General features: G+C 39.7%; 1 protein-coding gene across 1 annotated transcript in view; it reads left to right on the forward strand.

Annotated features, from left to right (window-relative positions):
• The first annotated feature begins 998 nt into the window (after positions 1-998).
• TMEM171 (transmembrane protein 171) overlaps positions 999-16,058 on the forward strand; it is a 49,207-nt gene continuing 34,147 nt past the window's right edge. Inside the window, exons 1-3 of the mRNA XM_007486515.3 lie at positions 999-1,147; positions 2,298-2,583; positions 7,858-8,574. Of these exons, the coding sequence (XP_007486577.2) occupies positions 7,935-8,574 (640 nt within the window). The 5' untranslated portion in view covers positions 999-1,147; positions 2,298-2,583; positions 7,858-7,934. The remainder of the gene's footprint in view (positions 1,148-2,297; positions 2,584-7,857; positions 8,575-16,058) is intronic.

Here is a 16,058-nt window from a genome sequence, read left to right on the forward strand (position 1 = left end):
TTTTTTAAGCCTATGAAAAGCCTAGAAATGCTAGATTTAAAAAGTTGTATAATGCTAGATGAGGAACTTTTCTTGCTATCTTGTTCTTAGGAATATGCTATAGCTGGAGGTCAAGAACCTGAGAGGGCAAGGACCAAATGAAATAGATTAATCAATAGCACTTTATGTCAGGCCTCATCCACGATACTGTGAAGTTGGAACAAGTCACCTAACCTCTTCTGAGCTTCAGCTTCTCTCATGTTTTCTAGGTCTAAAATTCTAGGGTTCAATGAATAATGCAATAATGAGTTATGTGTAGTTTAAATAATTGTTGCCCACACTTGGGTCAGTAATCCAGTGATGCTCAGGGTGTGGCAGAACCCTTGCACCACCAGTGATACAAAAATGTTGGAAATAGCTGGTTTGTATTTTGAATTTTTCCTTTTCCTTCTGTACTCCTAGCTCCCAAGTGTCCTCTTTCTCATACACCTCCAGACCCAGGTATGGAACTCTTGGGGACTTTAAATGAGATATTTTTAAAGTATTTAGCACAGTGTCTGGCACATAGTAGGTGCTCAATAAATGCTTATTCTCTTTCTGTCCCCTTGGACCATGTTCCAAAATGATCCCATCTTCTTTTTCAAAACTCCCATTTCCTGGAACTCTGAATCCTTTTAGCTTCCACAGAAGAAAGGGAAGTGATTAATTAATTCATACACCACCCCAAGCTATATGACTGAGAACAAGATCACTCATCTCAGGCCTCCTGTTTTTTTTTAAAAAAGGTGCTTAAAGGACTATGTCTCTAATGATAAAAATGTCAATACTTTATCGTGGGGAAAGACACCCCCGCCACGCAGACACCCAAGGGCACCTTCACAGGTGCATCTGCTCTGCCCAGGCCAGCCCTTGTCATACCTTGTCATAGCTTCAACAAAGCTTTGAATTCTGTTTTGGAAACAGGCATAAATTTCCAGTTCCACAGAACAAGTTTCTAGTAGAACTAGGATGAAAATTCGATCTCCACGTTCTAGTTCAAGTACAGGGCAAGTCTCTGGAGAACAATCACCGTTTAATTCTTGGCCTAAAGGCAGTATATGTACTAACCAGGGTGTTTCAACAATTGAAATGCAGAGGGAAGGTGAAACACTGCAGGGGGTGGATTCAGGTATCACCAAACCTAACGAAGACCTTCCGGTTAAGGAATTTAATCCTAAATAATTAGGGCACCAACCCTCTCCATAAAAGCTAATAAAAGCCCTGTTTTTAAGGAAAAGGGCGTAGAATCTAGATTGCTGGTCCTAACAAAGGGCCCAGAGCCAGGAGTCATGTTCTTTAATCCCCAATTCGTTGCTAGTTATTTTGCAGGATAAGTGAGGGAAGTTGGAGGCGGAAGGTGTCATCCTCCACTGTCCACTTTCCTGGCCCCAAATACACGTTTCCTTCTGCAAATCTATGGTGCCACCTGGAAAGTATACTGTTTCACCGCCCCCACCCAGGGTTCCTACGTGAACCTAAACCGGTTTGGGGAGGACTAAGTGACCTAGAAGGGTGGGCGGCAGCAGTGACAAGCTGTTCCTAAAGCCAAGAGAGTAAAGGCTGAGGAGAAAAGCGAGGCGGGCACCTCTCCAAACCAACCTCTTGAAAAGGGAATGCGCGAAGGAGAAAGCGAAGGCGTAAAGGCAGAGGAATGCTCCAGCGGAGACGCACATTCCCTGTCGCGGACCGAACCCTGCTCTGAGAATATTCGCTTAGTTCCTAGTTCCTTGCCTCCCCTCTCGGGCTCTAATTCAAGGACTGGGTAAAGGTTGGGGGAGAACGGGGAAAAGGATCAAAGCTTGCAGCGCTCCCAGTTCGGGTAGCCTGGTTCTTCCGAACCAATTGGAGCGGGAGAAATCTGATCGAGGCCACTGAGGGCCTTTTGGGGATGGGGCTCTGCTGGGGGTCTTACAGTCTGCTCCCGCCTCCAGGGCCATGTAAGGTCACGGGGTGGGGTTCTGAGCCCTGCCTTAGAAGTGTCCTCTTGGAAATGTTCTGGATTATATACACCGGGAGCACAATTGTCCCCCTCTTCCTGCACCTTCGTTTCCCGGGTCCCTTTGGACCTGCCTGTCGGCGCCCAGGCAGAGGAAGGCGAGCGAGCGACGCGAGTTCTCCAAAGACCTGGTTGCTCCCGGGCACCCCCCGGTGGTGGCTAGTTCGAGCTCGCCCCGCCTTTTACCTTCCTACCGCTGCCTTCCAAACCTCCTCTTCCTCCTCCTCCTCTCTCTCGCAATAAAAGCATCAGTTACCAGCCTCTCGTTGTTTTCTCTCTCCAGCCAGCCTAGGTGTGCTGTCCTTTGGATGCATTGGCTCGGGCGAGGAAGAGGGGGGTGCTGAAGGGGCGGGCAAGAAGGCTGCGCAGATATAGACACACTGTGGGGCCGTGCCCTGTCCGAAAGGGAAGTGCTGGACTGACAAGCGAGGAGGCAGAAGCTGAAGACATTTGGCGAGCTAAAAGCGATCCTCCGTCCCTCGGGCTGTTCCCTGGGCTGCAGCCTCGGGAGCGCTCTGTCTCCTGAGCACCAGGGGGTGGAGCAGTCCGGTCCTAATCTGGGTGTTCAGGTAAGGAACTCACTCTGCTCGGCGTTCTGGCAGCTAGGTAAGTCTCCCCTGGGAGTGTCGGGACCCCCCTCTCATCTGAGCGTGAACTCGACTCAGCCAGCCAGATTTTACTCGCTCCTTTAACTTGCCACACTGCTGCAAAGGTTTGGAATAAAAAGTGGCTCTGAGCTTCTGGCGTTGTGGGTGCTGATCCACTGAAGACGCCAGTCACATATCTAGCCCACGAGGAGCATTTGCTTTGGATCTGTAAATCTAGAAATCAAATTTCTGCGGTCTAAATGATCGATCTCACCTACTAGGGCCCTTTCCCGATTCCTCTCAGATGTTGGTGGCCCCTTGTCCAATCACTGTGTGTTTATTGTCTGTATATCCTGAATTTACTTATTTTTGAACGAGAGCATTTAAGCTTCTTCAGGGTCACTTTTGTACTTGTGTGAAATAGCTAGGTGTGGTAAAGTGGTTAGAACGTTGAGCCTGAAGTCAAGAAGATTTCAGTTCAAATTCGGACTCAGAAACGAGCTGTGTGACTCTAAGCAAGTCGCTCAATTTCTTCAACTGTAAAACGGAGAGAGTAATAGCCCCTATCCTATAGGATTATTGTGAAGATCAAGTGAAAGAATATTAGCAAAGCGCTTACCACAATACAGGACACTTAGTAGGTGTTTAATAAATGTATTGACTAATTGATAAAACCTGGAAATCCTGATTTCCCACCTTTTCGCTAGGGCTAGATACTGATCAAGAGATGCCCCCGGGGAATGGTGTGGGAAGTATAGGAATGAAATTAGCTTTTGGTTCTCAGGGAATTAATTTTTTATATGTATATATTCTACTTTCAAGTTCCATCAATATAAAAGTGAAGGTTATTAAGTAAGAAATTTCATGGCAACTTCAGTCGATAAATATTAATTAAGCTGCAGACTCTATGCTAAGCACTAAAAACAAAAGGCAGTCCCAGCTTTCAAAGGGCGAATCTTCTAATCGGGGAGACAACATGCAAATAGTTTATTTACAAACAGGCTATATACAAGGTAATCGGGAAATAATCCTGGGAAGGAAGGTACAGCGATTAAGAGAGATTGGAAGAGACTGCCAGTAGAAGGAGAAATTTTAGTTAGGACTTGTAGAAAGCTAGGGAAACTGGCTGAAATGGAATTTAAAGGGGGAATTAGCCAGAAAAACAATTGCTATGCCATGGAGAAAGAAACCACTCTTCTTCTCTTCTCTTCTCTTCTCTTCTCTTCTCTTCTCTTCTCTTCTCTTCTCTTCTCTTCTCTTCTCTTCTCTTCTCTTCTCTTCTCTTCTCTTCTCTTCTCTTCTCTTCTCTTCTCTTCTCTTCTCTTCTCTTCTCTTCTCTTCTCTTCTCTTCTCCTCTCTTTCTTCTCTTCTCTTCTCTTCCTCCCTTTCCTCTCCATTTCTTCCTTTCCAAGATTTCAGTGACCATCAAAGCTGGGAGTATGAGTTCTCATTAGGAAAGTTTAGGGGGGATTTGCCACACCCCTTTTTCCATAACCCCCAAACAGAAGGTCTTAGATATTCTTCTCTTGAGAAAATTAAGAAAAATGTACACTCTCTTTGAATGTGGCACCTCAGTTGAATTGCATGACCATGTAGTATGGGCAGAACTTTCTCTTTTGTCATTTGAGATTAGAATTTATTTATTTTTTTATGTTCTGAGTTACTATTTTTAGGATTCTGGAAAAATTAGATTTAGCACAGGAAAGGACTTTATAGGTCATCTTGAGCCATCTCCATTTTACAGATGAGGAAACTGAGGTCTAGGAAGGAAAATAGTTTGCCTTGTTACACAGAGTCTAGAATCCAGGTGTCTTGACTCCCAGGTCAGTGTTCTTTCCCCTTTTATAGGATTCTATATAGGATATTTCCAAAAATCTTAGTGTGTTTAAAAGCTTTTTTGTTGTTGTTCAATCATGTCTGACTCTTTGTGACGCCACATGAGGTTTTTATTTGGCAAAGATACTGGAGTGGTTTGCCATTTCCTTCTCTAGTAGATTAAAGCAAATGGAAATCAAATTACTTGACCAAAGTCACAGAGTTAGTAAGTGTCTGAGGCTGGATTTTGAACCCGAGTTTTTCTGAATTCAGGCCCAGTACTAACTGCCTCTTTAAAGTTTAATTAGCTTAAAAATGCATTAAGATTTTTGAGATATCCTTTATCTAGAGTTAAAAATGTTTGTAAAGATTATTGAATCCAAACTTTCAATTTGCAGATGGGTAAGTCATTTGGCCTCTCAGAGCCTCAGTTTCCTCATCTGTAAAATGGAGGTAGCAATACTTATATTACCTATCTTATAAGGTTGTAGTGAGAAACGCATTATACAAACTATAAAATGCTATATTAATATGAGTTTTTATTGTTACAGATGAGAAAACAGGCCCAGTGATTTATTCAAGGCCAGAGAAGTAGTAAATAACAGAGATGAGTTTAGCACAAATAGACTTACTTTCATAGCTGAAACCAGGTTGCTTTCCTCTACATTTTGCCTCCTCCCCTTTCTATCATCCTTCCTAGTTGGGATCATCCCTACTTCTTCCTGGAAAAGTACTGCTAAACATGTAATGCTCCCTTTGTTTTCCCTTTCCAAACTGATCTTCCATTAATTTATAATAGTGTGATTTTACTGTGAACTCAACTTGGGTTTTAATGCTTACCTTTTTAGTTTTCTTGTAAGGTCATGAGTCCCAAGAGAGCCAGAGCTTTAGAAAACATCTTCCCTCCTTTGAGGAAACTTGAAATATCCCAACAACTTACACCGTCTGAAAACTGGAACCCATTTAAATGCCATATATTTTATGATAAAGAATGAGAGTCATCTGGAAATAATCTCTTTTAAGAATTGCCCAGTAATAAAATAAAATAATAAATTAGCTTTCAATCTAAAAGTACCTTTTTTTTTAAGCTGAAGAAGAGTAATAGCTGTAGAATGTAGAATGTAGAATTTTAAGGCCTTACAAATATTATATCATTTGGTCCTCAAAATAACTTTGAGAGGGAGGTACTATTATTATCTCCATTTTACATATGGGGAAACTGAGCCAGATAGAGGCTATGTGACTTGTCTAGTGTGACATAGCTAATAAGTGCCTGAGAGTAGATTTGAATCCAGGTTTTCTTGACTCTGGGTCCAGGGTCCTATCTCTTTTACCACTTAGCTGCCACAAATAATTTACATATGGGATAATGTATAATATCACTCTGCGAACCTTAAAAGAGCTATATAAATGTTAGTTAATATTAGCTATTACTGTTATTACGAAAATTCCCCAAATCAAATTGAGATAACATGGGAGGAGCTTTTTCAAATTTGAAAGACTCTATAAGTGGTAACAATTATTATTACAAAATACCAATTATTATAATATTATAATAATTATTACAGAATACCCATTCTTATATTATGTGTTATATATGAAATATATAACACGTATAATATATATTATTATGACAAAAACACATTAATAAAGATGTTGATTTAGGTGACTTTGAGGAGCAGCATTTTTTCTCTCCTAGTCATGATCTTGTGGTACGGAGTAGAACCTCTAACTCGTGATTTTTGCTATCAGTTATTCATTTTCAAATGAATCTCAGTTACTTTTTTTTTTTTTTGCTGAAGCCTGGCCAGCTTGGCTCAAAAATGTAGTGCAGAGGCTCCATTACTTCTAAACCAAATTGATTTGGATTCAACCACCTGCCCTTGACTTTCTCTGCTTGTGCAGAAAACATGGCTGTTTCTATGAATAGAGAAATTATCTGGGTCTAAGAATGCAAATATACCCTTTCAGGCTATGTCCACACAGCTGGATCAGAACAACCATTTTGGCTGGTTTCAATGCAATTTGAATTTAAGGAGCACTGATTGTTACTGACGAAAATTCAATAAATACAAAAAGTAAAGGCAACTTAACTATTTGGATAAGTTGATCTGAATACCTAAGAGATGGAAGGGATTCAACATAGAAATGACCCACTGTATTGACTTCGAAAACCTCAAATTAACAACGTTTGTATTTATTTTGTTAGACATTTCCCAATTATATGTTAATCTAGTTCAAGGTATACATACTTGGGAATTTTGCTGACCAGGAATCTGGCCTAATCTATTGTAGGAATTCACTTGAAATGGCTGAATCAGCAATGCGTGTGGTCATATCTTCAATATAAACATATATGATGTTGTTGCTCAGTCGTTTCAGTCATGTCCGACTCTTTGTGACCCCATTCTGGGTTTCATTGGCAAAGATATTGGAGTGGTTTGCCATTTCCTTCTCCAGAGGGGGCAGTGACTTGCTCAGTGTCACACAACTAGGAAGTGACTGAGGAATCCAGATTTGAAATCAGGAAAAAGAGTTTTCCTAATTCTAGGCTCTTGCACTCTATCTACCCTCCCCCCCTCAGTTGTCCATAACATATATGATAGAGAGTAGCAATGTAAATAATTTTATGTACTTAACAGGATTTTAATAGGGAAGGAAATATGATATTTGAGAATAATCTATGTATTTCTGTGAAGGTTTCTATATGGGGAATGAGTTTATAAACTAGAAGCCAGTTGAAAGAGTTCTGAATTGGGGCCAGAGGAGAATCCTTGAAAACCTTCTCATTCAACTCTTCCATTTCATACTTGAGGAAACTAAGCCCTGTGAAGGTGAATTGACTTGCCCAAGTTCATATGGGTTATGGGCACCAAACGTAGGACTTGAATCCCAGTCCTCTGACTCTAGAACCAGAGCTCTTTCTACTGTACTATATGCCTTCTGAGTCCATGACTTTGGATCCTCATCCTTCAGCTTATGACTTGGGTAACCTTGGGCCTCTCTGAGGATCAGTTTCCTCATCTGTAAAACAAAGGGGCGGGACCTCATGATTCCTAAAGTCTCTTCCAGGTCTAAATGTCTAATCCTCTGGTGTGAAAAATCACACCCAGCTTTTGGGAGGAAGAAGAAAAGAAAGATACTAAGAACGCTTCTGTTCCTTACTGCTGAAATTCCACTTCCTCCTTTTTTGAGTATCTTCATAAAAATCTCCCACTCGGGAATTTCTGAATGTTGGGCTTTCTGACTCATGCCAAATCATTGTTCTAAAATTCCTTCAGATGTTGTTCACTTGTGTGAAGTCCCAGACTAAAAAAGAGGAAGGGTTTCCGTTCGGCAAGGACTGGAGACATTCTGGCAAGAGGGAAAAGTACAGTAGGGAAGGACGTAGTGTTTGGATAGACATGTGCACTTCTTACATTCTGTTATTTTTTTTTTCAGAGCTCCTAAGGACTGGCGGCCTTCAGGACAGCAGTGGCAGAGTACCCTTTCCCCTGGTGAGAAGGGGCACTTCTGCAATGTCCCCAGCCACTGCTCCTGAGCCTGGTGGGGATGTGAGTGGAAGACGCATCAGCAAAATCATCTTTTTCCTTTTTGTGTTTGGAGTTGTCTTGCTTTGTGCAGGAATTTTGCTTTCCATCTTTGGTTTCCAAACTTGCCAGTATGAGACTCTTATTGACTGCAGTGCCGTACTGAAAATTGTGGGGCCTTCATGTGCCGTCATTGGCCTTGGAACAATCATATTGGCCCGATCCAGGGCAAAACTTCAGCTTAGAGAGAGGCAGCTGCAAGGCAACCAAGTTGACCCAGACACCTTCTTTCTTTGTGGAGAAAGTCGCCAGTTTGCCCAGTTCCTCATATTTGGATTCTTGTTTTTAACCAGTGGGATGCTGATTAGCGTTCTGGGCATTTGGGTCCCTGGATGTAACCCAGGATGGCCCCAGCCACCATTTAATGACACGGATGCTTCTAGTACTGAGCCACAGGCATGTGGATTTCTGTCTCTCCAGATAATGGGGCCTTTGATAGTGCTCATTGGATTATGTTTCTTTGTGGTAGCACATATTAAGAAAAGACACGACTTGAGTTCTAGCCAAGACTCCTCAGAAAGTGAAGAAAGGCGGTCACAGAACAATGAGCCGGTACAAGTCACTGTAGGTGGGTAAATCACACCAACGTGTTATAATATTGCTGTTATGCTATGAGTTTAGATTAGATGCATTAGGCTATGGTTTTTTGTTTCCAAACCCAAAGTGATAAAAGATGAAAATTTCTTAGGGATCATTTTACATTTTTTTGTCCAATACCTCTAAAAATAGGTTAATGGTATTATTGTATTTTACCTATGAGGTTCCTTTAGTAGGCTCTGCAGTGTTCCAGGGCCTGATATAAACAACCCAATTGTATCCATAAACACAAGCATCTATTAGATCTCAGCATCCATAGGGAATCCTGATGTTTGGATTTTGTACTGGACCTCCTCCATAATTTCTTTGAGAGTGGAGTGTGTACATTGCTCTGTTTTATGCCTTATCCAATATTGATGAGCAGAGGGTCATTAAACAAGTTATTTTTGTTAAATCTTTTAAGAAATCTATATAAACATCTTGTTGGAGGAGAAATTGAAGAGTTTTTTTAATATTCAACAAATACTTTTTTGAGTAATCAATGAGAACAATGGAATTTTATGTTCTCGGTGATATGATGGTAAAGATGTAGTCTACTATACAATATTATTTGCAAGAGAATATTTCCTTACTTACCTTCATCAACAGTATCCTCAATGTATGTGTGGGGCATTCTCAAAAGCTGTATGAGCTAAGAAAATGGGATATAGGTTCATAGTTACTGATATATCCATAGTCCTCTTCTTGGAGGGTGGGGGAGTGTAATAATAAGATCTGAAGGTTTTTCCAAGCCTTCATCACCCTCTCCCCTACTCATAGAGTTGGTTTTATAATAACTATCATCTAGACCAGTGTTGGTGAAGGTTTTTGAGTTCAAGTTCCCAGAGGGCAAATTCCAGCTGTCTGTGAGCCTCCCAAGAGAAGGGAGGGAGGAAGTGCTTGCTCTGGACAGTTGGACAAAGGGGTGGTGCATCCAAAAATGTCTTTAGGCACTAGGAAGAGGGGGAACAGAGCAGCTTCCCCCAGTGCTGGCCGGGCACATGTGCCAATACTTCTCCAGTGCTGGTCTAGACTATCAGTTGTTGAAGAGTGGTCTGGAGACCAGTCCATGAGGTCAAAACTTTTCATAATACTCAAATATTCTGACTTCTAAGACAGTTACATATTGACAGATATAAACCCCCAACAAAAGAGTTCTTTGGGATCCTCAATAATTTTTAAGACTATTGAGACCCCAAAGTTTGAGAATCACTGGTTTAGATGATGATATGCCATTGTATAGGTAAGCTATAAAATTGGTCTGTTGATATGTATATCTTGAAGAAATACGGTAGATAGAAAATGATTATTTTTTAACAGGCAGAGGGTGAGCTGGATTGACTTTGGGAAATTGTACTGTGCTTTCATTGACCCCAAGCTTCTCTCTGAAATAAGGGCTCATGTATTCTTTGAAGGATGCCATATAACTATGAGTCATGGAATTACAGTTTCTAAAGAATTAAAGGGGGTAAGGAGGGAGAACAAGAATTTATTAAGCATTTACTATGTGTCAAGTATTGTATAAAGCATGGTAAGGATAAAATATTATTTGATCTCTATAATAATCCTGTAAGATAGGTGCTATTATTCTTTCCATTTTACAGATTAGGAAACTGAGACAGATAGAAATTAAAATGCCTTGCCCAGGGTTACACAGCTAGTAAGCATCTGAGACTGGATTTGAACTCGAGTCTTCCTGGCTCTCTCTCTCTCTCTTTCTTTCTCTCTCTCTCTCTCTCTCTCTCTCTCTCTCTCTCTCTCTCTCTCTATATATATATATATATATATATATATATATATATATATATACACACCAATGAAGAAATGCACAAGGGAATTACACATAGCATCAGATATATGGCTGGAAAAGAGGTGGGTCATCAAGATGACAGATATATAACCTCCTCTGAAACACTGGTCATAACACAAGGTTAAGAAACATGGAGGAAAGTCCCCAGAACACTCTTTGAAGGTGGATATAGACAAGAGTTGCAATGGGTGAGAAATTAATGATGAGTTGGGACTTGCACCATTGGAGGGAGTACCCACATCGGTGTGATCACAGAGCCATGGAAGGATTGCATATCTGAAGTACTTTTGAGAGTGTAGAATTGAATGATTTTCCTCCAAGATTCATGGCAAATTTTTAGCAAAGCAAGAATTTAGAAGAACTTACTGGAGGAATTGGGGAGATAGTCTAAAACTACCATAGCTACCATTTACCTAGCCCTTACTGTATGCTAGGGTACTGTCTATATCTTCTAAGAGCTTTGCATCTCAGAGTCAAGAAAAATGTCAGAAGCTATCTGGGCCAACTTGTACCTAAAAGGAATTCTTCCTCCAACCTCTTCTGCAAGGCCTCTGAAGCTTCTCCTTAAAAAGCTCTTGGGAAGGGGGGGGGGAGAATTAACTTTTTAAAAAACCTTTAACTTCTGTCTTAGAAAGAATAAAAATATCAGTTCCAAGGCAAAAGAGCAGTAAGGGCTTGTCGACTGTGGTTGTAACTTGCCAGGGTCACACAGCTAAGAAGCATGTGAGGCCATATTTGAACCCAGGACCTCCCATCTCTAGACCTGGCTCTCTATCTACTAAGCCACCTAGCTGCCCTTCTTTTGAATAGCTTTTGAATAGCTCTACTCCCAACCAAAATCTGTCTCTGCAATTGGTGAGGCAGCTTGTTATGACAGAGCAGTGGATTTGGAATCAGAAAGATCAGGGAACAAATCTTGCTTCAGGTACCTACTGGCTATTTGACTTGGGCAAATCACTTAATCTTTCCACTTTTCAAAAACTTCCTCAACTGTGAAATGAGGTGGACTGGCTCTCTGAGGCTTCTTCCTTCAGCTCCAAATTTATGACCCTATCAACTTCTACCCATTATGCCAACTTCTGTTCTTTAGGATCATCCCTCTTTAATGCATCAGTCCTTCAAGAACTCAAAGACAATAAGAGGTTCTGTCCTCTTGCCATCTTGGTCACCTTTCTGTGGGGGTGGTCCAGCCTACTAATGGCCTTCCAGAAAGAGGGTGGCTAGAATATTCTTTCACTTTGTGGGTATTTACATAGTGGGATTCTCAATGTAAGCAATCAGAAGGACAAACAACACTCAGCCTAGTGATTAAAGGGCTCTGGGCTCAGGCAAACAGTTGACCAAAAGAATTCCCTGGCTTAAAACCTGGCTCCAATATTTACTACATGTCTGACTTGAGACTAGTTACTCAACTCCTTTTTGCCTCAGTTTCTAGCTCATTGTGAGAAAAGCATTTTGTAAGCCTTAAAGTGCCTTGGATTTGGGTTATTATTAATACAATGCCCTTTTAATAAGATAATGATAAATTCCATTTCTGTATCACTTTTATATTTGCAAAGTCCTTTCCTCATTTCAGTTCCGTAAAGATTATTGGATTAAGTGTCAGGTCTAGAGTGAGGAAGATCCCAGTTCACATCCAGCCTCAGACACTTATTGATTGTATGATACTGGGCAAGTCATTTAATTTCTGACTCTGTTTCCTCATTTGTAAAATAGGGATAATAGTAAGTACCCCTCAGGGCTATTATGAGGATCAGATGAAATAATCATTATATATTTTAGCTCTTAGCGTAAGTCCTGGCACATAGTACATGCTATATAGATATTAGCTGCTGTTGTTTTGTTTAGTCATTTCAATCATGTCTGACTTTTTGTGATCCTATTTGGGGTTTTCTTGGCACAGATGCTGGAGTAATTTTCTATTTCCTTCTCCAGTTCATTTTACAGATAAGGAATTGAGGCAAAGAGAGTTAAATGACTTATTCAGGGTCCCACCGTTAGTAAGATTTTGAGGTCAGATTTGATCTCGTGGAGAGGAGTCTTTCTGATTCAAGTCCACTGCTCTATCCACTGTACCATTTGCTGTTATTCATTATTATTATAATTACTATTATAGCCAATTATCTCCACTTTATCAATAAGGAACTGAGGCTCTGAAATGTTTAATTGATTGCTCGCAAATATACAGCCAGAACTTGTCAGAAGCAGGATTCCAATTCAGGCCTTATGTCTCAAAGTTAGCACTCTATTCTATCAAACTAACTAAAGCTCTAAAGAATGATGGGAAAGCCACTGGCTTGGCCTATTATATTGTCCTTTCCAGAGAGTCTGGTGCTTCATAAATCAGGACCGGTTATTTCTCTCTTGGGGCTTAATGTGAAACAAAGGAAAACATGTACCACACATTTTGCACCTTTTCAGGATCATTAATTACTTTGGTCATCTATGTTTAGCCAGTAAACTATATTTAGCTGGTAAACTATATTTAGCTTTGGCTTGTGAAAAATTAGCCAGAGACCATCACAAAGGGCAAACAACCCCAAGAGGCTCATTCCCTAGCTGCAAAGGATAAAGAATGATTGGCAAGATGATCCCTAGAGCTCTTCTTATTTGAGACTGCTAAAAGACAAATACTCAAGGACAGGAGACCACTTGTGTTTTTTCCTTTAGTTGGTTAATTTAATTATCATAGAGTCAGTTCACTAATTAGGTTTCTTGTTTTGTGAAAGGTTGACATTGAGGAGGGGCAGGAGACTCAGCATTTATAAATATTCAATAGGGTGATCCTAGTTGATGTCCTCTGTGTATTTACTTGCATGTGACTGCATGAAAGAACACCTTTCTCTATGCACATTCCTTTATGCATGTGCTCCATCCTCTCTGCTTTCAAGTTAGGAATTGTGGGTATTTGTATCATGACAATTGCCTTGGCTAGATATCCTTCCATTTGGTTGGAAAGGTCACAAAGTAGGCAATTTGAATTCATTAGAGAGAAATCCGTGAGTCCTTTGCATCAAACCAAGTGGTGCTGGTCAGTCTGACTGTGCCTGACTCTTTGTGACTCTATTTAGGGTTTTCATGGCAAAGATACTGTAGTAGTTTGCCATTTCCTTTTCGAGCTTATTTTACAGATGAGGAACTGAGGCAAAAGGGTTAAGTGTCTTGCCCAGGGTCAGCTGATAAAAAAACAAAACAAAACAAAACAAACTAGTAAGAGTTTGAGGCTAGACTTGAACTTAACAGAGATGAGACTTCCTGACTCCATGCTCAGTATGTGTCCTTTGCATCAAAGGACATAGTTGACTCGTTTGAAACAAAAAGTTAGTGGAGCTGATTCTTTCCACAGAGTTTCCATCACCAATAGTATTCTCTTGTTTCTTAGGTTCATGGTTCATTGAAGTTAGAACCAGAAAGAATCCGATTATTTGGTGCAATCCCTTTATTTTACACACAAGAAACCAAGGTCTAGAAGGAATAAAGACCTATTTATTTAATTACAATATTTTTTGAAATTCTGCATTGTGGCTTAAGTTATAGAATCTTAGAACCTCAGATGAATCAAAAATGAGGTTCACAGAGAGAGCAATGGAGAGATTTGTGGTGGAAGTAAGCAGATTGCAGCATAACAAGAAACTGAAGAATTGGCCTAAAGGACATAATTGGGAAAATGTTTGATTAAAATAGAAAATGGACTGATCACATGGGAAGGGTGAGGTATAACAGGTGGGAAAGGCCAAGGTATTCTCATGATCTTGGGAGGAAGTGAGGATTCTCTCAAGAAAATACAGTTGTCACCCTGTGTGAACTTATGGAAGAACTTAAAGACAAGATTTAAACAGGATAAGCACAAATAGATGGATGAGATCTGCCTGATTGGAAGAGATATTCATATCAATGAATGACAGGTCCATTTGAGTACATTTAAAAAAAATTCAATTTCTAATCATCAAAGTATATTTACTTTTTTATACTGTTTAAAACTAGAATAGTTTTTTGTCTGAATGATGAATTTCTATGTTTTGAAAATGGAGTTTCTCATTGAGGTTTTAAAAAACAAGTATAGTATAAGTTCTTCTCAAATTTGGACCCCTTAAAAATAATGCCAGGATCAAGGAATGCTTTGAGTGTTCATCTATTCAGAACCATAACTCATGAGCCAATATTGTTATTTTATTTTAGCAGACCAAACAGAGGACACATTTGTTAAAATCATAAGACACTTAATTCAACAATATAGCAACATGAAAGACAAGGAAAATGCTACCATACCCTCTAACAAATGTATACAAATCTACAAACTGTGGAGGTGAGGAAAGGGAACATATGGGTAGAAAATATCACACCTGAAAATCTGCATACCACTCCCATGCCCAACATTGCCGATTTTGTTTCCTCTGATGTATTGCAATCTTCTGACCCTCTCTCTGGTCATTTGCATTTTTTTTTCTGCTGAGCTTGTCTTCACTGTTGCTGTTTGCTGGTTTTCTGTTGTGCTGTTTCCTTTGAGCCTTTGCTATTCTCTTTTCCACTCCCTCTATCTCCTGGGTTTCCTCTGACTTGAAATTTCTGTGTAACCTCTTCCCTCAAGAGGAAGAGTCTCAAATTGTTTTAGCCCACAGTTACCACTGCTGTTTTGGCTCTTTTGTGAATCAGACCCATGGCCATATCCAGTCAGTCAGTTAACTCTCAGCTTTGGTTAAATCCATTTTTTGGTACTGCTTTACTTTTATCCTTGGTTCAGTTAACTATTTGACTTGGGCTGGTAATATTCATTTTGGCTTCCATTATGCCTTTGGTCTTTAGTTTGGGTCTATGCAATGCCCTCAGAAATTTTATTAGCAAGACTGGAGAGGCAGGTGAAACAATTGCTATTTTGTCCTGTCTTTATGAAAGTATCAAAATCACTGTTCATTAAATGCCAAAGGCTGGTCCCAGGATTGTATTTCTACAAATAGTATAATCATGGAGATCAGTTAGATCAACAGAATGAATATACAGATAATGAGAAGAAGCTCAGGAATTTTCCTAGATAGGAATATCATTATCATCAAAATATATAGTGCCTCCAGTGCCTAAAAATTGTTCCAATAGATAACTCAGTCTTGCATGTAGAAGATGTTTAATAAATATTTGTTGAATTGAATTTAGTTGACTGTAGACTGTGGCTAAAGAATGGAAAGAAATGAAAGGTATGTGCCATGGCTCCTAGGGAATCCACAATTTCACTTCCTAAAGGCAATGGGTAAGGTGGATTGACAGGGTGAGAAAACAAATCTTTCTAAGCAATAAGTGAGTTGCATATAAATTGTTTCAGGGTGGAAATATGAAAATAACTTAGGAGGAAATACTATGTTGCTCAATGTTTTTTAAAAAGTATTTTATAATCAATTCAGTTGAGTAGCAAAATCTATTAAAATTTTTTAATGTGCTTCTATCATTATGGGTTGTGCTAGGCATTACAAACACATAGACCAATAAATTGTCTCCTTCCATGGAACTTCCTTCACAATGCTCTATGTGGTAATATTGATGTAATTATAGGTGTTTAACACATATAAATATATGTGTATATACATATATAATCCCCTATATATGTATATAACATAATAGGTATTTGTACATTTCACTGACTAAAATCTTTAAAAAATTTTTGTTACTTTTTTTTT

This window comes from Monodelphis domestica, chromosome 3 (genome assembly GCF_027887165.1).
Source record: "Monodelphis domestica isolate mMonDom1 chromosome 3, mMonDom1.pri, whole genome shotgun sequence".
Lineage (NCBI taxonomy): Eukaryota > Metazoa > Chordata > Mammalia > Didelphimorphia > Didelphidae > Monodelphis > Monodelphis domestica.